The 22,306-nt window shown below is 38.3% G+C and overlaps 1 protein-coding gene across 1 annotated transcript in view; it reads left to right on the top strand.

Moving 5' to 3' along the window:
• sas (stranded at second) overlaps positions 1-22,306 on the top strand; it is a 58,434-nt gene that overhangs the window by 13,531 nt on the left and 22,597 nt on the right. Inside the window, exon 2 of the mRNA XM_028178953.2 lies at positions 7,816-7,965. Within this exon, the coding sequence (XP_028034754.2) occupies positions 7,830-7,965 (136 nt within the window). The 5' untranslated portion in view covers positions 7,816-7,829. The remainder of the gene's footprint in view (positions 1-7,815; positions 7,966-22,306) is intronic.

The raw sequence follows: 22,306 nt of genomic DNA, 5'->3' as shown, positions 1-22,306 counted from the left end.
CAAAAAAATATTAATAAAGACAAACAATATTTAATCTATTCTCAATTTGACCACAGACGTCAACAACAAAAGTTTGACAATAAATAGTATGCATGCGTGTGTGCGTCAAATACATAGTATGTAGTGTGTGTAATGTTTTCTTTATTGATTTAATGTATATTTTATGCATTATTTAAAAAAAAAATTAGCATTGTGCACTTCTTCTCTATATTCTCTATAAGTGTGGAAAATTTCATACTCCTCCGTCCGCGCAATTTTCGTAAAAAGGGATACAAAGTTTTTGCTTGACGTATTAATAACTAATGCTATATTGTCAAGAAGCATCCGTAGTAATTTTATTTATTTACCCCTTATTTATTCTTGATTTATTTACCCCAAGTTCTATCCTGTCACATGATGCTAGACATGATCTTATCTTGTTATTTTGTTGTTGTCCTTGTTATTGTTATTATCTCAAAACAATTCTGTGTTTGAAGGTTACATATAAAGTCTCGATATATATGAAATCAAGCAGCCACACGAGTTTTGAAGTTTTTTGCTTTGATGGGTGAACGAGCTCACAGCCCACCTGGTGTTAAGTAGTTACTGGAGTCTGTAGACAACTATAACGTAAATGCGCCATCCACCTTGAGATATAAGTTCTAAGGTCTCAAGTATAGTTACAACGGCTGCCCCACCTTTCAAACCGAAAATTAATCGTGAAAAATTGTAAATTCATTAAAAAAATTGGTACCCGCCAGCGAGATTCGAAAACCGGTGCATCGCTCAACACGAATGTACCGGACGTCTTATCCTTTAGGCCACGACGAATTACACTTCCTTAATTACTCGAATTACACTTCCTTAATTACTTTTTCTTTGAATTTATTTATTATTTATTGCTTTGACCAGTGAACGACATGTCAAGGTAACGTCATTCAACTTGACACGTGAGTTCTAAGTTCTATAGTACAACGGTTGCCTAATCCTTCAAACTGCGACGCATTACTGCCTTGCCACAGAAATATGTTGGTAGTCGGGGTGCCTGCCCATACAGGCCCACAAGATGCTCTACCTTTGGAATAGTAAACCTATTTTGTCCGTGATTATATCGAGAGATGAAAGGGTATTTGGTTTAAGCGACATTTTTACAACTTTACAGGAAAGCCATTTAAAGTTTAAAACTTGAAAAAAAAAATGATAACAATAAAGCTTCTTCAGTTATTTGAATGAAGTAAACTTAATTGAAGTTCAATTAAAAACATCGAATTGTTGATACTAATACCAAATAAAACGGACCTTTAATAAACAAAGATAAATGTACAAAGATAGCGGTAGGCAGCGGTTTGGCTCTGTCCCTGGCATTGCTGACGTCCATGAGCGACGGTAACCACTCACCATCAGGTGGGCCGTATGCTCGTCTGCTTACACGGGTAAAAAAAATCGCGTAGTAACCGAAATGTCGCTTAAACCAAATAACTTTTACCCGTCGATTTGATGCTCCTTATTTTAACCCACCGACCAGCGTTCTTGTGTCAATATTGTACTTCATTTCATTCACTATTACATTTCATTCACTGTTACATTTTTAGAACCACTGTAAGCTTTCCAAAGTCTTAGCTTAGAAGATGTATGTATGTGTATAAATATGTTAAGAATGCAGCGCTCACACGAATAAACTTGAGCGAACTCTAACGACTAATTAGCCGCAACAACATACCCAAAACCATGAAGATAAAGTTCATATTCCCACAAAGGCAGCGTTCATTAATCAATCGCGCACAATGACACAGTTAGGAGCGTCGCGTCGTCGAGATGTGAAGAAATCGGCTCCGGAGTCGATTTCACGCCGGCAAGCTGTGAACTGGGTTTGTGGAGTCAGCTGAGTAAATGGTAGCGCTTTTACTGAGCTAGAACGTCGGTTATGTTGAGAATGCGGCACATCCGAACCGCGCTCAAAAGAATGTTCGAGATAATTTGGAACGCAATTGTTCTCAATTTGAAATTATTGTCTTTAATTAAAGAACGAAATAATCGATAATAGAAGTTTTAGTTGTATTAGTAGAAAATTCAATTTAGCCGTGCAGAAACTATAATACAAAAAGTCATATCTGCTGAAATAATAAAATACAAAGCAATTCATTCATTGATCATTGTCGTAAGAGACGACTTTCTGATCGAAACTTGTTTAATCATAACAAAACTTATTTTTCTTTTTTAAGGGATTTTATGACCTGGTATCTAAGACCTTTAGGTTAAGTCTTATTTTTGTTTTTATGACAACTTTTTTGTATGAAATAAAATGAAATGAAAACGAACTGAAATGAGATAAGATGATATGATATGGGATGAAATATCTCAGTAAAGTGGTGGTCATTTACTGAGACTTTTTCAGTGGACTTTTATTTTATTATTTTTTATTGCTTAGATGGGTGGACGAGCTCACAGCCCACCTGGTGTTAAGTGGTTACTGGAGCCCATAGACATCCACAACGTAAATGCGCCACCCACCTTGAGATACAAGTTCTAAGGTCTCAAGTATAGTTACAACGGCTGCCCCACCCTTCAAACCGAAACGCATTACTGCTTCACGGCAGAAATAGGCAGGGTGGTGGTACCCATCCGCGCGGACTCACAAGAGGTCCTACCACCAGTAAACTTTTTGGAGGATCCCAAGAAGTTGCGTTCAGCGGCTTTGTTTCATTTTCCCACATTTGTGCACTTTTACAGATATTAAACAGTTAATAAACCACCGTAAACTTGAAGATATAAGTGGCGGGCTGACCTTCGTGCCCGGGGCGTGGCGCGTCCCAGCCCCAGTGTGGTCAGAGCGCGGAGGGCCCAATCTCGGCGGTCCGTGCTGGAGTCATGGTCCAGACGGCTGGCTGATCCTTCGGCTGGTCGTAGGACCGTCGAGGCGATTCGCCCGGTCCTTGTGGATTGGGTGAATCGTGACAGAGGACGCCTCACTTTCCGGCTCACGCAGGTGCTCACTGGGCATGGTTGTTTCGGTGAGTTCCTGCACTGGATCACAGCCGAGCCGACGGCAGAGTGCCACCATTGTGGTTGCGACTTGGACACGGCAGAGCATACGCTCGTTGCCTGCCCCGCATGGGAGGGGTGGCGCCGTGTCCTCGTCGCAAAAATAGGAACCGACTTGTCGTTGCCGAGTGTTGTGGCATCGATGCTCGGCGACGACGAGTCGTGGAAGGCGATGCTCGACTTCTGCGAGTGCACCATCTCGCAGAAGGAGGCGGCAGGGCGCGTGAGAGACGCACAATCCCGCCGCCGTCGAGCGGGGGCCAGGGAGGCGGATCTCGCCCAAACCCTGGCCCTCTAAGTGTTTCGGGTCCCCCTCACATGTCGGTCTGGGGACCGGCAAGGGGGGCCTAAGAAGACGACGTGCAAGCTGCTCTGCACGCGTTTTACGCAAGAGCATCCGGGTGATGGAAGGCCGGCTATCCTCGACCCACGCTGGTTCTGGCCCAGCGGGGTATTCCGTAGGGTAACCCATTCTAACCGGCGCCATCTAGGCGGGCTTCGGACAGTCTGCCGACCGAGAGGGCTGGTGGTCGTGGCACCGACGACCGCCAGTCCGGCGTCCCGAGGGGGAGGGTGATGGGAGAGATGTGCTCCGCACTAAACGCTTCACTTTCCCCCCTTTGCCTTGTCATGAGTTCTGTCTCATGCGAGGTTTGGACGTTGGTTGTTGAGCGACAGGAGGTTTTAGTCAGTTCGACTCTGACATACCCCGCCCAGTATCCCCAGAAAAGGGCGGAAGTCCGGCGATTTCCTCCTGACAAAAAAAAAAAAAAAACTTGAAGAAACACTAAATAGACAAAATAAAACAAATCGCACAACTTCACTCCTCGCGTTCCCGTCAAAAAGTCCTAACAAAACTCAATCATAAATACATAAAACTGCCTACAATCATAAAATTTACATCGTGAACAGCAAACTGCGGTAGGCAGCGGCTTGGCTCTGCCCCTTGCATTGCTGAAGTCCATGGGCGACGGTAACCACTCACCATCAGGTGGGCCGTATGCCCGTCTGCCTACAAAGGCAATAAAAAAAAAAAAAAAAAAACAAAAACTACCTTATATATTTTTGTGTAAAACATGTACTCGTAGATAATTTTCACAAAATACATTTGATCACCGGCATCGGATCTCAAAGTTACGAGGCGTACACTAACTACTATTAATTTATCTTTATTATTGCCCTGGTATGCAGACGAGCATTTTTTTTCTACCTCACGGGGCTCAAACTGGAGTGTTACTAACACTGGCCTTAGCAAGAGCAGTACTTCGCAGAATCTACCACCGGGTCGAAAACGCGACCCACTGATCTCGTCGAGCCCTTCGTCGCAAGCGACGGGTTCAACGAGGACGGTGACCGGTGCTTGGGGTACCTAAAAGCACCGTTAATGGATGGGGAGGATCCGTAATGACGTGTTTTGGACGAATTCGACTATTTAACATTCGGTCTACAGGATCGGGTATGTAATTTCCAGCGGCCACAACAAGGCTCGTCCGATGGTGCGTGGATATTGTAGCCCAAGGATATCAGAAATGCGAGGGACAGAGCCAAGCCGCTGCGTACCGTTAAGTACTCTCCACAAGCCTCGTTTGAAGAAGGACATGTCATAGCGCTCGGAAAACACCGTGGACGGGAGCTCATTTTAAGCCAGAACTGAAACAATGATTGTACAAGTGTTTGGGAGCATTCTCGAACAGTCATTTAAATGTTTACTCACAATCTTTCAAATTTTGACTTCGCTGTAGATTTTTATTCAACTCGATTTGGCTCGGTAATTAGTTTACCATGTTTCGTTTAGATGCTAAATATATTTTTAGATTATTTGTAAAACAGAGGCAGTAAATTTTAATATACAAAACAGTTAGATATGAGCTCATAGGACGACTAATCAAAATATACAACAAAGCTGTACAAGCAGCGGATGAGTTGTTCAAAACAAATATGCAGATTATGTTTATTCCTTAAGAATGGACACGCTTGTGTATTCTAACTATCGAAAAGTTAAATAGGTGTAGTTTGTAGGCAAATGAAAGACCATATGCTACCAACAGTTATCTGTGACGGAAATTACCAATTCAGAAAGAGTTTGAATTTTTTTTTTATATAATAATAAATAAATATTTACCAACAATCACGCCACGTTAACTGGTCCCGTGATAAGTTCGTAAAGAACTTGTGTTACAGGTACCAGATAACGGATAAAAATGTAAGATTCTTATTATACACATACATATATTTAATATACATCCATAACCCTGGAAAATACATTTATATCTATCATACAAATATCTTCCCTTGGCGGGATTCGAACCCGCGACCCCCTTGTGTAGTGACCATGTCACTTACCACTACACTAGACGGCCGTTAAAAATATTTAAAAAGTTCTGCGTTAATAATTCTGTTAAATCAATACATTTTGGGAATAAATTGTATTAAATTAACTTTCATTGGGTATAGGATATTTTATTTATGAATTAATTTTGTGGTCATTCATTGTTTGATCCCAAGCATTGTGTGTTAATGATTGTTGTTAAGTACCTACTCGAATGGGCAAAATGTGGATTCTCTTGCGTACATATTGTTGTATTGTCATGATAATTACTTCGGTTCCGCGGTTCAGTTAATACGTGTTACATTGTTCTGTGTTAGTTACAATGGAAGGCAAGCAAAGTGCTGGCCGAAAGTAGGATCTGGCCAACGCTCAATCACGAACTATGGTAGACGAGCCCTGATTTCTTGGAGACATTTGAAGTATTTCTTAAACTTAATTTGAAAAAAAAAAGACATTCTAATATTGAAGTCTAATATTCAAGAATAATAAAAAGTAAAATTTGAAGTCGTCGAGGTGCATTCGTATGAAGCCGATGTAACGATGTCCAATTTTTGTAATGAAACACTTACTTAACAATTTTTCACGATTGACATCCACGGTGAAGGAATAACATCGAGTAGTAAAAATCAAACGCGCAAATTATAATTGTTGGTAGTAAGACGTCTTGAGAGTCCGCACGGGTAGGTACCACCACCCTACCAATTTCTGCCGCGAAGCAGTAATGCGCTTCAGTTCGCTTTTTAAAAATTGAGACATTAGAACTCATATGTCAGGGTGTGTGTCGGAATTTACGTTGTAGATGTCTATAGCTCCGGTAACCATTTAAAAACAGAAGAGTCGGGAGCTAGTCCACCCATCTAAGCACTAAAAAAATCCAATACGTTTGCAATAATCATCAATATTGTGAGTAACGGTCGACTGGTGTAGTGGTAAGTGACATGGTCACTACACAAGGGGGTCGCGGGTTCGAATCCCGCCAAGGGAAGATATTTGTATGATCAATATAAATGTCTTTTCTAGGGTTATGGATGTATATTAAATATATGTATGTGTATAATAAAAATCTTACATTTATATCCGTTATCTGGTACCTGTAACACAAGTTATTTACGAACTTATCACGGGACCAGTTAACGTGGCGTGACTGTTAGTAAATATTTATTTATTTATTATTTATTCCCTTTTAAATTGCCAGAGCAGCTTGCTACTTCTGTAGATGGACTCACACACATATTATTAAATCCTCACTAAACAGCCTACAAGATAAGACAGTGTCAATAAATTCTTGTGCAACGGTATTGCTCGATGTTGTAACAGCTTAGAAAGAAGTCCGGGAGTCTTTCATGACTCACATACTTTCGATATTAAGGCAACGTAACCAAACCCGCATAATATTTGCAACTGAGCTCATTGTATTAAAATCAGTACTGTCGCTTTCGTATAAGGCTGAATGAACAAAAAATTATAACAATAATAATAATATTAAATCATTTGTCGCACGAGTCTCATTGGGTCGAGAGCTTATTTTGAATACGACAAGAATAAAATAGATGTGGCGATATTTTCTTTTTCTATTTTTAACATTTAAAATTGGAATGGATTTCGAATTAAATATAACGTTTTCATCGATTGCGCGCCATTTTTTTATTTTATTTAATCCATTGATTTAGAGAAAGTTTCTTCAAAAAATCTCCATTAAGTTAAGCATATAATTAATTAAAACTGTAAAATATTAGTGTATTTTTCATACATTATGGAAAATAATAACGAAACATATAATTTGAATCACAATAACGAGAGAATTGAATTTTTGGCTTTGACTGTTTTAAACAATGGAAGTATTCACTGGAAATTTCAATTGTTTTAGAGGTAACCCTATCGACTTCAATGTCGAATTATTATATTGTGTTATTGAGCTCTAATAAGCTGTTTTTGTTTAGGGTAAATCGATAACATTAACAGTAAGGGGGTTAAGACGATTCAAACTTTATCATATTGATTTTTAACGAAATTGATACCTTATAACTTGCACGCCGCAATGAAACACCCGCAGAAATAAGCAGAACAGTGTTGAGTGTTACCCTGTTAACGTATTAAAACTTCCCGCCTGTATCCAAGACTGGATTTATAATAAATCAAGCTACGTAGATTTTAATGTTTTTTATTTATTTATTATTTATTGCTTTCATGGTTGAACGAGCTCACAGCCCACCTGGTGTTAAGTGGTTACCGAAGCCCATAGACATCTACAACGTAAATGCGCCACCCACCTTCAGATATAAGTTCTAAGGTCTGAGTATAGTTACAACGGCTGCCCCGCCCTTCAAACCGAAACGCAATACTGCTTCATGGCAAAAATTGGCAGGGTGGTGGTACCTACCGGTGCGGACTCACGAGAGTTCTAGTAAAAATTGTGGATTGAAATCTATTTTGTAGCCCACTAAAGTTATTTTCGTTTATTGCAGATGTGTAGCAGGTAATGTGGGCGAAGGCAATGGGCGGGCGCGGTGCGGCGCTTTGGCGCGTCGCGGCGTTGCTCGCCGTCGCGGCCGCCGTCACATCCGCCTACACGGTCGACTGTAACCACGAATACGCGGACTGCGATACCGAACTCAGTAAGTCATTTTGTATATGCTGTAGACTGTAAACTCGGTATGAAGCTGTCGTAGCCTAAAGGATAAGACGTCCGGTGCATTCGTATCTAGCGATGCATCGGTGTTCGAATCCCGCGGGCGGGTACCAATTTTGATACGCTTTTATTAGCTTCAGATGTATGTATGTTAGTATGTAACGGAATCTTTGAACATGATTTTGACCCTCTTCAAAACGTCGGATTAACTCGAAATTTAGTATACATATTAAGGACCGATGACAATTCAATATTAAAAAAGTTGAAAAATTGAAATTCAACTAAAAAATGAAAAATAAATAATAGTTAAAGAAACTAACAAAATGTGCTTTTATAGAAAATCCAAATAAATAATAGAAAATAAATTTTATTAAATTTCAATTAAAAATAGTGTAAGAAAAAATTATTTTATTGTAAAAAAATGCGTGGGGTGCTTCCAACTTCTGATTAGTTAATATATCATAAACGGAATGAAAGAATTATTTATGAAAATCACTAAAAATAAATGTGCACAGCTTAAAACTGGTCAAACAATCACTTTGCGTCATCTAGAGAAGAAATTACTGGAAATTAAAAACAAAATATATAATTAGTATACTTAATTTAAGATATATACATGTACATACTTTCTGCATGCAATTGCTGGATGCAAGCAGCGCTTGGTAGTTGTGGCGAGGCTTGGGCGAGTCCTATGTCCAGTAGTGGACGTCTGTGGGCTGAAAGATAGAGATATTTCTTTAAAAGTGTTTAATCCCCGCATCTCAACTCCGCTTAATTTCACCCCTGCCCGGTGTGGCGTGGAGATAATGCCAGGGTAGAGGGGTTCGCCCCCAGCCCCTTCCCGTGTACCGTAAGGATGCACGACGATCCCTGTATATATATATACACATATACATATATACGGGACGGGACACGGGGCGAACCTTACCTCCATCACCTCCATGCCAGACCGGGCAGGGGTGATACACACACACTCACACAAACACACACACACACACACACACACGCACACACACACACACACACTCACACTGTTTAATCCACAGAAATCATATCAATTGATTTATTTCTGTGGCATAATTTATGATTTCTTCATCTATTTGATAGTCATCACAATTCATATTTGCACGCGAACGAAGCGCATCTAACAGAATGAAAACGAGTTATGTTGTCGCTGAAAAAAAAATCTTATTTAAATTAACAATTAATTGTAGGCAGCGGCTTGGCTCTGCCCCTGGCATTGCTGAAGTCCATGGGCGACGGTAACCACTCACCATCTGGTGGGCCGTATGCCCGTCTGCCTACAAAGGCAATAAAAATAAAAATATTACAAAGAAACTTTTTCTACTAAATCATCACACATTATGAGTATGAATAGAACTCATAAGTTACTCACGCGGGGAGATCGTGTCCAACGTATTAGGGCGGACACGTTTTGAGTTTTACGCCGTTTAGTTCTTGTGTACATTCGCTTCTAAAGTTGATCTTCACAGAGCGGAACAGGTCGAGCGGAATAAACTACATAAGCCGATATAGCTGTAACATGATTCGAAGCTTAGATCGGCAAGCGAATTTTTCTATTTAATAGTTCAACATGCTTATAAATGTAATGGATGCCGGTAACCGCTTTACACCACACGAACCGCAAATTTGGTGCGCTGTGTTTGCAAAATATATGTTGGATCTCTATATCGGGCAAGGATTAATAAGACATGTGTTCAGTTAAGTGACTAACGTTTATTCGGATTACAACCTAACGTGCTATCGACAGTCCGACAATCCCGAGACTGACGTAACATCACTGCAATATAATTATCGCTAACACATACATATTATTAATTGCTATGGGGACATTTGTGGTCCCTACATATACATTAGCAACAAAAATAATATTCAAATTCACAAATAAATTTCTAATGATGGTCATTAATTTTGCCAACTCAAAATACTCTAGTTGAGAATTTATTTTACTCTTACCGGTGGTTTAATGTGTAACCGAATAGACAAGAAATCTTCAAACTAGCTATCTATAAGCAAATTGAAAGTATAATAAATATTAGATAAATTGAGACTGTTAGTTAAAAAATCTATAATATCTTCAAACGCAGCAATAACCGTAGTAGGAAATTAGCCGGTCTGCGCCGTTCTGCTCTGTTGGACGTTGAATTTATCGCTTTGTTATTGTTCTTAATATATCTTTTATGGTAATTGTTGTTATCCTACACTTTTTGTTATACAATTTTGATCTTCTTTAAATTTAGGAACCTAGACAAATTCATGCAATCTCGCATTATAAATTAACACGCTAAGGCTTTGATTACAATATTGCACTTCCTTATATTTTTCGTGAATCTTGAAGGCTCAATAAATTGCGTAAAATAATATTTATTTTCTATTTATTTATTAGGCACACAATACTACACATCACAAGCTAAAAAGATACCTGAAAAACACAAGTAAAAAGAAACAAAATCTGGCTTGCAACATAAGCCATGTGCGCACGACTAAGCAAAGCAAAGTGCTGAATTTGTACACATTGTTCCTTACATCTATACGACAAAACAACACGATAACGAAAACTAATCTAACTTATAATGTAAGGAAATAATTTTATTCACAATATACATTAAACACACTACTTAACCTATTATTAGCATGGAGGACGTCCTTGAATATTTTTGTAAGCGTTACTAACCTACAAGTAAAAATATCCAACTCATTTGACGACTTTACCAGTTCGTTAGGTGCGACACATTCGGGTAATCTATACTAATATATTAATCTACAGTGGTTTTTACGGATGTTCCGTTATAACTACCGAACCATGCATTTGATTGACTTGAAACTTGGTATCCATGTAGAAAATACATGTACTTAATGGATAGGCTAATATTTATATGAGTGTTGGACTCCCTAATAATAATGACCACAAATAATAATGTTAATTTTAAATGCCCAGCGAAGCGGGCGAGTACGGCTAGTTGGATTATAATATGATATATTGTTTTTGTAAATTAACAATGCAAACACGTTGTTTTGGTTGACCCTACGAGCACTAAATACGAATAATTGACAGAAGAATCACTGATTCGTTATGGTTTTTTCATACACAAGTTCAGGTCCCATTTGATATTAAGTGGTTACCAGAGCCCAAAGCTACTAACGCGAATGTTGCTTAGCACACTACAACAAATTCTTAATATATAATATATGTGAAGTATTAGCTCTTCCTATTTACACGATGAAAAACTTATACTAATTATATGTAATTTTTCCCAAATGTTCATAGCTTTTTTTTTATTGCTTAGTTGGGTGGACGAGCTCACAGTAGTGTTAAGTGGTAACGTAAATGCGCCACCCACCTTGAGATATAAGTTCTAAGGTCTCAGTATGGTTACAACGGATGCCCCACCCTTCAAACCGACACGCATTACTGCTTCACGGCAGAAATAGGCAAGGTGGTGGTACCTACCCGTGCGGACTCACAAGAGGTCCTACCACCAATATAATTAAATCATAGCTTCAAATGTCAATGTAAATAAATGTTTGCTAATATTTTATGAACTATGAAAGTATCCACAAAAACATAAACAACACATCTACAATATAATAATAAAACAATTTACTGTCATTCGTATTGATTGAATAAACAAGTTTGTGAAAAACTTAAACCCACGTTCTCTGTGGATGTTTCCGAAAACGAATCAAATTTTTTTTACCGTTAAATAATTCGGCTCCCACACCTTTACCACAACTTCGAATTAAAAGAAAAACCAGTTTCTCCGGATTCTAAGCGAAACAATCAAAATTTCGCAAAATGTCTGTATTTATATCGATGAGGTATAATGTCAATGTTATTTATTTACATTTCATTACTTAAGACACGTGAGAATCTATGAGATCTTCTGTGTTAAACATATAAAATTACTTGAACATTTATATGTTTGTTTATGTTTTACGTGTCATATAAGTGATTGAGTTAACAGCTTATGTGTGCTTAGTGCGAGCTTTTAACTTCTCGTTCGCGTAAAAGTTTACTCAAATTTGTATGGAGCTGGAACCGCTTCCTTTCGTTTGCCGCTAGGGGCGCTGTTCTAAGTCTATAAAAAATTTTGAGTTAACTTTGACGCGATCGAAAAGTTAAAAACCTCACACTAACCACACTGTAAAAACATATGAAATCGTTTTTGGTATTGTATTATCAACGCAAGACAGATGACGCATGACTTGGTTCCAATAAAAGTGCATAAATATATGATATAAAATTGTGTACGTTGTTTATGTGATTATATATATGTTGGCACACGTCAGGGATGGCTGAGCGGTAGTTTCCGTCATCACTCGTATTTGGTTGAACTCAGTTTATAAAAAGTCAATAAAACCTTTTGAATAATAATTATTGAAACTCAACACACACAACTTTCACAATGACAGGGTAAACCGACAGTTTCGTTGCACATACTGCCAGACCTACTGACTGACTGACTGACTGCCAGAGACTCACTGACTGAGACGGACGGAATGACTGTCTGACACGGAATGCCACGACTCTGTCCACGTACCGCCATTTTATACTGTGGCGTTACGGAGTTACCCTTCATTTTGTGATATTTATCAAAACAACATTTCATCATTTAAAATAATAATCAAAACCACCGTCTTAATATTACTAAAAGTCGTTATCCACGACATATATATATACCGTGTATGTGTTTGTATATTGTATAATGTAGTTTGGTTATTTTTACATTAGGTTATGCACCTACCACAGGATTCTCTACACCACCCTTGGTTGACTGGTAGAGAATGCCTCAGGCATTAAGTCCGCCATTGTACTTCTGTGCATTAAGTTAAATAAACAAATATTTGTTAATAGTACTTTCAGAGGGCTACACAGACATTGTATATTTAATTGAATCCAAGGACCGGAGAGCGAATGCGATCTAATGAATTTTTTTACAAATCAAATATTTTGCTGGACACCCGCTGATATTACAAATAGGTCAATTATTTAATTTAAAAAAAATTTGGTTAGGTCACCAGCGTTTTAGCTTAAAGACCCTATATACCTAAAGTATTTGTATCGAGTGATGGGACTATCCTAGGATACAAATCCGGAAGGCGATCACAATTTTTTTTCGATTAATACAAGTTATCGTAAAACAAAAACCAAAACCAGAAATCCTAAATAGGCAAGATAGCAAACTGTAATTATTTTATTGCTTAGATGGGTGATTTCACGGGCCACCTGGTATTAAATAGTTATCAGAGCCCATAGAGACATCACAACGTGAATTCCACCACCTGCCTTGAGATTTAAGGTCTATATCTCAATTGTATAATAATCACTCAAATTATAATTGTTTGTGGGTGTCATTTTTATTTCACTATGTAATGCTTACATGGCGGAAGTCATTCGTGAACACAACTAAAAAATTAGTACCTGACTGCGGGATTTGAACACTGGCACTGTCGCATTGCTCGATACGAGTACACCGGCCGTCTTATCCTTTAGGCCACGTCGATTATAAAACAAATTTTCTTTGGTATAATTTAGCAGCCATTGACAAGCTTTGGTGGTATGATAAAACATTTTGGAAATGGTTTCCTTAAAAACAAGACAGATAAGTACCATATTCACCTCTATTTCTCAATTCATTTTTTCTTTTTTTGTATTATTAAATAGTTTTTAACGAGATGCGACGATATTATTTGCAGTGTCAATAACGAAACAAATAAGATAATGTAAAATTATGCATAGTAAAACCTTAACACAAGTGTTCGCTAAATTCATTCAAATTTCAAGAATTACTTGTGTACGCAGTTAATAATATTATAGAAGGTTCCTTATTCTTGTGTCACATGCTAAAACCACATCCTTTTTAGGAAACATAATTATGTCATTAAGTATTATTGTATACGACATATATAGTTTACAAAAGCTTTAACGTGTTTCAGAGTTTGTTTTGTAGAATGTCCTACAAGATAATAAATAGTCTTTCCGGATATTAATCACAGGTAATATACATACGACCCCGACCTTTCTTTTTTTTTTGTAAGTAGACGCGCATACAGCCCACCTGATGCCGAATGATTACCATCGCTCATGAAGGCCAGCAATGCCTGGGCTAGAGCCAAGCCGCCCGCTACTAATCATCCGTCCATGTCACCTTTTCCGCAAGTCATAGACGAAATTAAAACATACTAGAGGTCCCATAGTAGTCGAAATTCGACTATAATTAATTGAAATTGTAAGTTTGTACACTATTATGATTGTATTTTATACTTCTATAATCACAAATTTCGCCAAGACTACACTATAAAAAATATTAACAAAGACAAACAATATTTAATTTTAATCTATTCTCAATTTGACAACGGACGTCAAGAACAAAAGTTTGACAATAAATAGTATGCATGCGTGTGTGCGTCAAATACATGGTATGTAGTGTGTGTAATATTTTCTTTATTGATTTAATGTAACTTCTATGCATTATTTAAAAAAAATATTAGCATTGTGCACTACTTCTCTATATTCCCTATAAGTGTGGAAAATTTCATACTCCTCCGTCCGCGCAATTTTCGTAAAAAGGGATTTTTTTTTTTTGTCAGGAGGAAATCGCCGGACTTCCGCCCTCCACTGGGGATGGAGGGCGGGGCATGTCAGAGTCGAACTGACTAAAACCTCCTGTCGCTCAACAACCAACGTCCAAACCTCGCATGAGACAGAACTCATGAAGAGGCAGAGGGGGGAAAGTGAAGTGTTTAGTGCGGAGCACATCTCTCCCATCACCCTCTCCCAAAAGGGATACAAAGTTTTTGTTTCACGTATTAATATATAGATTTTACGCGCTCTCGGTTTTTTTTTCAAATTCTCCTTTTATTATTTCTGTCATTTCGAATTCATTGTTTTCGTGGTAAGAGGCAACTTAGAATGATTCATTTTAAATTAAACGATAGATTAATTTCAATGTTACAAAATAGATGCCTCTATTTGGAATGCAGAGTCGTGACTTTGCTGATGCCGTTTTCGGTAAACTCAAATACGGTCGTAACCTTTTTGTGAATGTTCCAACAAATGTTTTCTCGTGTATCGGAATTCTTTAAAGAGATACACGTATTTTTTATAACCACATAAATACTTCTTATGATCAGAAGAAGAATGAGAAATTTTGCTATTTTCAATTAAATTCTCATTCCCTTAATTATAATTCTAATTTCATATCAAAAATTATATAGAACAGACAAAGCTGTATGGGCTTAGATCCCCTTGCCTTTCCTAATAAGGAAAAATTGTACAAAAAAAAGTCTATGGAACACTGAGCTGCAACTTTAAATTCTTATATTCATTCCTGCAAAGATTTTCCCTCGCTGCGTCAATTCGAAAAAAACAATACTCCAAAGCCCAAATACAAACAAAGCTAGTGACAGACTGACATAATAATGGCGGGTTATGTCACATCGGTTACGACAGCAATCCCAAATGAGTTTCCCATAACGAACTTCAAACCACTAAATCGTGGAGAACACAGCTTATTGTTTGATATAATTCTAGTGACGCAACACAACGCCGCCGGCAGGTTTGCTTTTTTGCGATTCGGTTTTGTCTCATCATGGCTGCTGATTAATCGGGTCGATTGACTAATGACGAGATGTTACTCAAGTCTGCCTAATTAGGAACGGTACAGGCGGACATAGAAGACTTACTGAATACCATAGACGTTTTTGGTGATCACTTCAAAAGTCGCTCCGCGGTACGCATATTTTAATAGTCAAACACACACATGACTTGTACATTACGTCGCTTCCTCGATGTTTTCTGATGCTCAGGTTTGTAGGCGTTAAAAAGTACATCTTTATGTAAGCAATTTGAGTTACGCGATTAGTTGAGTCGCGGATACCGCAACTTCGATTATCTTCAGACAATTCTTCTGCATTAGATGCTTTTCCGCATTATTACAGTGATACATTACTCCCCACATGGCTGCGAGGGCTTATATCCTTAATATAAAAAGTTATATGTTCTCATCCCAAATAAAAAAAAGACGTAATTTTTTTTTTAATGTAGACAACGTATATATGTTTTTTTTTTATTGTTTAGATGGGTGGACGAGCTCAAAGCCCACCTGGTGTCAAGTGGTTACTGGAGCCCATAGACATCCACAACGTAAATGCGCCACCCACCTTGAGATATAAGTTCTAAGGTCTCACGTATAGTTACAACGGCTGTCCCACCCTTCAAACCGAAACGCATTACTGCTTCACGACAGAAATAGGCAGGGTGGTGGTGTCCACCCGCGCAGACTCATAAGAGGTCCTACCACCAGTAATTACCTACCACCAGGTCCTACCACCAGTAATTTGTAGTTACAAAAAGTCGTAAACTGATTCCGACAATGTCAAATATAAACACCCGCTATTTATTTGAGTGACGATGAGGATACTTCTCTTGTATAATGAAATACTCTTGAAATTCAGTTATTGACCGATGTTAAAAAAGACGTTCGTTAACATTTCACATTGAACTTTTCATAAATGTAAAATATTTTTATTCATCAAGCACCAGTTGATTTTACGTAATAAACTGTGCAACTGCTTAGAACCGAGGTCATGTTAGTAAAAATCTGTGCGAAAAACATTAAAATTTCAATCATTGTCTAATCGATTTTGAATTCGAAACAAATTTGTTCTACTTTTGTAATATAATCAAACATAAAACAATCATAATTGCAATTAATACGAATTATGTACGTGTGAATTGTGGGAAAACACCTGAATAGGTAGCTCTGTAGCAAAATACTATGCAGCAGTGACCACTAAGCTTCAGGTATGCTCGTCCGGATTCACAGGCAATAGGAAAGTAAGCCGTCAGCAGATTCAAGAACATAAGCAGCTAATTAAACTGATATATTCTATTAGAAGACATATAATACCAATGTTTTTTTTTAATTGCTTAGATGGGTGGACGAGCTCACAGCCCACCTGATGGTAAGTGGTTACCGGAGCCCGTAGACACCTACAACGTAAATGCGCCACCCACCTTGAGATATAAGTTTTAACTTCTCAAGTATAGTTATAACGGCTGCCCCACCCTTCAAACCGAAACGCATTACTGCTTCACGGCAGAAATAGGCAGGGTGGTGGTACCTACTCGCGCGGACTCACAGGAGGTCCTACCACCAGTAATTACGCAAATTATAATTTTGCGGGTTTGATTTTTATTACACGATGTTATTCCTTCATCGGGAAGTCAATCGTGAACATTTGTTGGGTACGTATTTCATTAGAAAAATCTTCCGGATTCACAGGCAATAGGAAAGTAAGCCGTGACCAGATTCAAAAACATAAGCAGCTAATTAAACTATTAGAAGACATATAATAGGTACCAATGTCTGTAGTAAATGATAATATGCTCATTGTCAGCGGTATTTATTGACCTTGTAACGGTTAGAAGTTCAAACTGGGACGCGTCTAGTGAAAGTGGACAACCGTGGGATATTGTATGATCTTCTATTAAGAAATCAAATTAAGGTTAAGTACATAATAATATATCAGGCTAGTACTAAGCTTTAGTCTACGCTGAGATTTTGAGTAAGAATGTTCGTTGATGATATACCTAGTACTCGTCAGACACATTATTCATTCATATAATTTAATAAAAGTTTTTTTCAAATGTTTAGTTTAGGTCAACGAGCTAGATGTTAAGTAGTTACCGGAGCCCATAGACATCAACAACTGAAATGCCATCACCTATCTAGAGACATGAGTTCTAAGTCTGAGTTCTACTGGGACGGCGGGATGGATGTAATATGCTCTGCGTAAACCCTGCCTCGCTATCTCAATAGCTTCGACTGGGCTACGGTCCGATAAGGGTAGGGCGCCGGCTGTGAGCGGCAGGAGTTTTTAGTGAGGTTCAACTTCCACACGCGATTTTCTCCTGTGGAAAAAAAAAGTCTGAGTTCTACAGGACAACCGCTGCCCGCCCTTGAAACTCGAGGGGTGTGAAGGCGTTCGAAAGAATTGTTTGTGATGACAACATCCCAAATAATGCGCTCATCCACAGGGTTGCTTCTAGGGAACACATCGTTTCTAGGGAAATGTAAAAGCCAGAATGAAACGAAATCACGGTTATAAGTAGGTGCCAGGACCCGTAGACAGCGTATGAATACAGCCCGATCCTTTGAGACATAGTGTTGAAGTTTAAATTATATTGTTTAAATGCTATTCCAGCCATCAGACAAGAACGAAAGAGAAAATCTTATTTAAGTCCAAATATTAGATTTCTCCTTCAATAAACATCCGTTTTCAACTTTGAATTATATGTAATTTTGAAAATCTATATACATTATATTGTTGTATATCCATATATCTTATGTATATAAAAATGAATTGCTGTTCGATAGTCTGGCTAAAACTCGAGAACGGCTGGACCGATTTGGCTAATTTTGGTCTTCAATTATTTGTGGAAGTCCAGAGTACGTTTAAAAGATAGATAAATATGAAAATGCTGGGAATTAAATAAAAATAACAATTTTGTTTTTCCTATGATGTGTCCCCCGTCGGACAAAAAGTTACAAAAGCTTAGGTCTTTTATTTATCGATTGAGGCACTACGAAGTCTGCCGGGTCAGCTAGTTTTAAATATATTCCGAACAGTATAATAAAGTCATTATTATTATCAATATGTATAAGCTGTTTTACATTTAGAGTTGTTAATACATTATTAGCATTCGTGATTATTTTTAAATAATTATCAAAGTAAATTATATTTTAACGAAGACACCGGTTTTTATTCATCGGACTTACTGTATCGTGAAGCCGTGAGTTAATAAAGATTTGATTTATTACTTGTGATTCGATGAGTACTCTGAGTATACTTTTGCTTTTATTTATAACTAGCTGACCCGGCAGACTTCGTAGTGCCTCAATCGATAAATAAAAGACCTAAACTTTTATATAGAATAAACTTAAAACAAATAAAAGGAATCCGTCCGACGGGGGACACGTCAAAGGAAAACAAAATTGTTATTTTTATTTAATTCCGAGAATTTTCATATTTTTATACCTTTTAAACCTTCTCTGGACTTCCACAAATAATTCAAGACCAAAATTAGCCAAATCGGTCAAGCCGTTTCCATGTTATGTCGTGACAACGGAAAACGGGTTTCATTTTTATATATATAGATTAAACACATTTGAAATAACTGCGGAAATCCATTTTTTTTTTACTTTTCATGCCTTTTTCGTATTCAAACTATTCACGAGAACCTTACAAAGCATTCTACATACGCAAACATTATAAACGCGAAGCCGAGTTTGTTTGTTTGTTAGGCTTTCACGTCCTATCAACTCAACTGTTCTTTTGCATACATGTTATTAGGTATACGGTAAAGGACATAAGGTACCTATCATCAAGAAAAAATGTACGATCTTGGGGGAGATATATTTTTTACTACATTTACGAGTAAAGTCGTCTATAAAAGTAGTAAAACAATAATTTAAAATCAAATATGCAGTTTCAAATCAAAAACTACTGGTATAAAACTTTGACTTCAGTAAGGTCCATTTAGCTCACTCCCATGAGCGTTTGATTACTTTCGCAGAGACCTAATGGTAAAATCGCGATTTGTTTACATATTACGGTATTTTACGGTAGGCAGCGGCTTGGCTCTGCCCCTGGCATTGCTGAAGTCCATGGGCGACGGTAACCACTCACCATCAGGTGGGCCGTATGCTCGTCTGCCTACAAGGGCAATAAAAAAAAATATATTTTATGTATGCACTAGGTCTGTCTTCGATTTTATAAATCAATGTTTGTGTGTGTATAATTGTATTTTGTAATAATTGAGAATTTAACTGGAAGGGAAGCAGCTTAGTATACACACGCATATATTTGCCATCAATCTAATTCAGAATTTGACACCACGTGTCAAGGTTGACGACGAAATTTACATTTAGAAGTTTGTGAGAAATTTACATTTAGAAGTTTGTGGTTTTAGTAATCATCTCAAACACCAGGCAGAACCTTTTTTTTTGACAAAAAAAAAATCTCTTTTTATTTCATTGCATCACAGTTTATTAATAATGGGAAGTTAAAAAAAATCAAATATTATGGTTAAAAAGAACAACATTGATTTAAAATATAGAATTTTCTTCGGTTTTCTCAATTTTCTTAAATGTTCGTAGCCACGGAAACAGTAAAGTATTCAAACCGTCAGAAATAAAATAATTAAAATAGAAAACATGAGATTATATCGTAAAAATAGTTTCAATACTACAATAACTGTAATCCGTTGACCTCATAGTGAAAATGCATATCTTGTTGATTGTTTTTTTTTATTCGGAAAATTCTTTGAAATTAAAAGGTAACAGAATCAATAGCACCAAGAAGTTTTTAAAATGAATCTCCTTCATACTTCACATCACACTCTACGTGCCTCAAAATAAAGACGCAATATATAATTATATTATTATTGTTGTTCGAATTTTGACACCTACTAATACACAGAGAAGTGAAATTCAAAAGTTATTTAGCGCGATTAAGACCCATTTATTTAACAACTACGAACTTGCAGCTAATACATAATGTACATATGTATTTGTATATGTGAGGTGCAATGGTCGGATAATGTTATGTATCTACGCAGACTGTCGCTGTTCGACGCCATTGTTTGTTAATACAAATATTGCGTATACGTAATCCGAATGAATGACATTACGAATTGTTTGGTCAGATTTTACTTAAGCCGTGAATAGCTTAATGTACACCAAGTTTATCTTAGGACAAAACAGCGTCCTTCGGCTGGTCGTAGGACCGTCGAGGCGATTCACCCGGTTCTTGTGAATTGGGTGAATCGTGACAGAGGACGCCTCACTTTCCGGCTCACGCAGGTGCTCACTGGGCATGGTTGCTTCGGTGAGTTCCTGCACCGGATCGAAGCCGAGCCGACGGCAGAGTGCCACCATTGTGGTTGCGACTTGGACACGGTGGAGCACACGCTCTTCGCCTGCCCCGCATGGGAGGGGTGGCGCCGTGTCCTCGTCGCAAAAATAGGAAACGACTTGTCGTTGCCGAGTGTTGTGGCATCGATGCTCGGTGACGACGAGTCGTGGAAGGCGATGCTCGACTTCTGCGAGTGCACCATCTCGCAGAAGGAGGCGGCGGGGCGCGTGAGAGACGCACAGGCCCGCCGCCGTCGAGCGGGGGCCAGGGAGGCGGATCTCGCCCAAGCCCTGGCCCTCTAAGTGTTTCGGGTCCCCCTCATATGTCAGTCTGGGGACCGGCGAGGGGGACCTAAGAAGACGTCGTGCAAGCTGCTCTGCACGCGTTTTACGCATGAGCATCCGGGTGATGGAAGGCCGGCTATCCTCAACCCACGCTGGTTCTGACCCAGCGGGGTATTCCGTAGGATAGACCATTCTAACCGGCGCCATCTAGGCGGGCTTCGGATAGCCTGCCGACCGAGAGGGCTGGTGGTCGTGGCGCCGACGACCACCAGTCCGGCGTCCCGAGGGGGAGGGTGATGGGAGAGATGTGCTCCGCACTAAACGCTTCACTTTCCCCCCTTTGCCTTTTCATGAGTTTTGTCTCATGCGAGGTTTGGACGTTGGTTGTTGAGAGACAGGAGGTTTTAGTCGGTTCGACTCCGACATACCCCGCCCTCCATCCCCAGGGAAGGGCGGAAGTCCGGCGATTTCCTCCTGACAAAAAAAAAAAAAGGACAAAACAGCGTAGTAAAATTTCCACTTCTGTTTGTCAACTGTTTCTCTATTTGGTTCAGTAGGTATTGACGTATTTTAATATTTTCAATCTTTCTTTTAAAATCAGTTTCTTTCTTCAAATTGTTGGACGGTAAAATGAAAAAAAAAACAAAATACTATTGTGTTAGAAGGTTTAGCACTAACGACCTGTGTCTACGATAAAGCATTACAATTGCGCCTGGTTAAGCGGGAGAATAATTAATTATAGTTTAAATAAACGTTATCTATACTAATATATAATACTGCAGTGGTTTTTATGGATGTGCCGTTATAACTACTGAACCATGCATCCCATTAACTTGAAACTTGGCATTCATATAGAAAATACATGTATTTCATGGATAGACTAATATTTATATGAGTGTTGGACTCCCTAATAATAATGACAATAAATAATAATGTTAATTTTAAATGCCCAGCGAAAGGGCGAGTACGGTTAGTAGAATATAATATCTTTTTTCGTGAGTTTTAAACAAAATTAAATGTATGTAGGTACTTTACGGTTAAATCTCGTGATTTTCAGTTATTATTATACGCTTCTTATACGTCAGTTTTCGTAGCCACGGA

Source organism: Bombyx mandarina, chromosome 25 (genome assembly GCF_030267445.1).
Source record: "Bombyx mandarina strain Sakado chromosome 25, ASM3026744v2".
NCBI lineage: Eukaryota > Metazoa > Arthropoda > Insecta > Lepidoptera > Bombycidae > Bombyx > Bombyx mandarina.
This window is presented reverse-complemented; position numbering and strand designations above follow the sequence as displayed.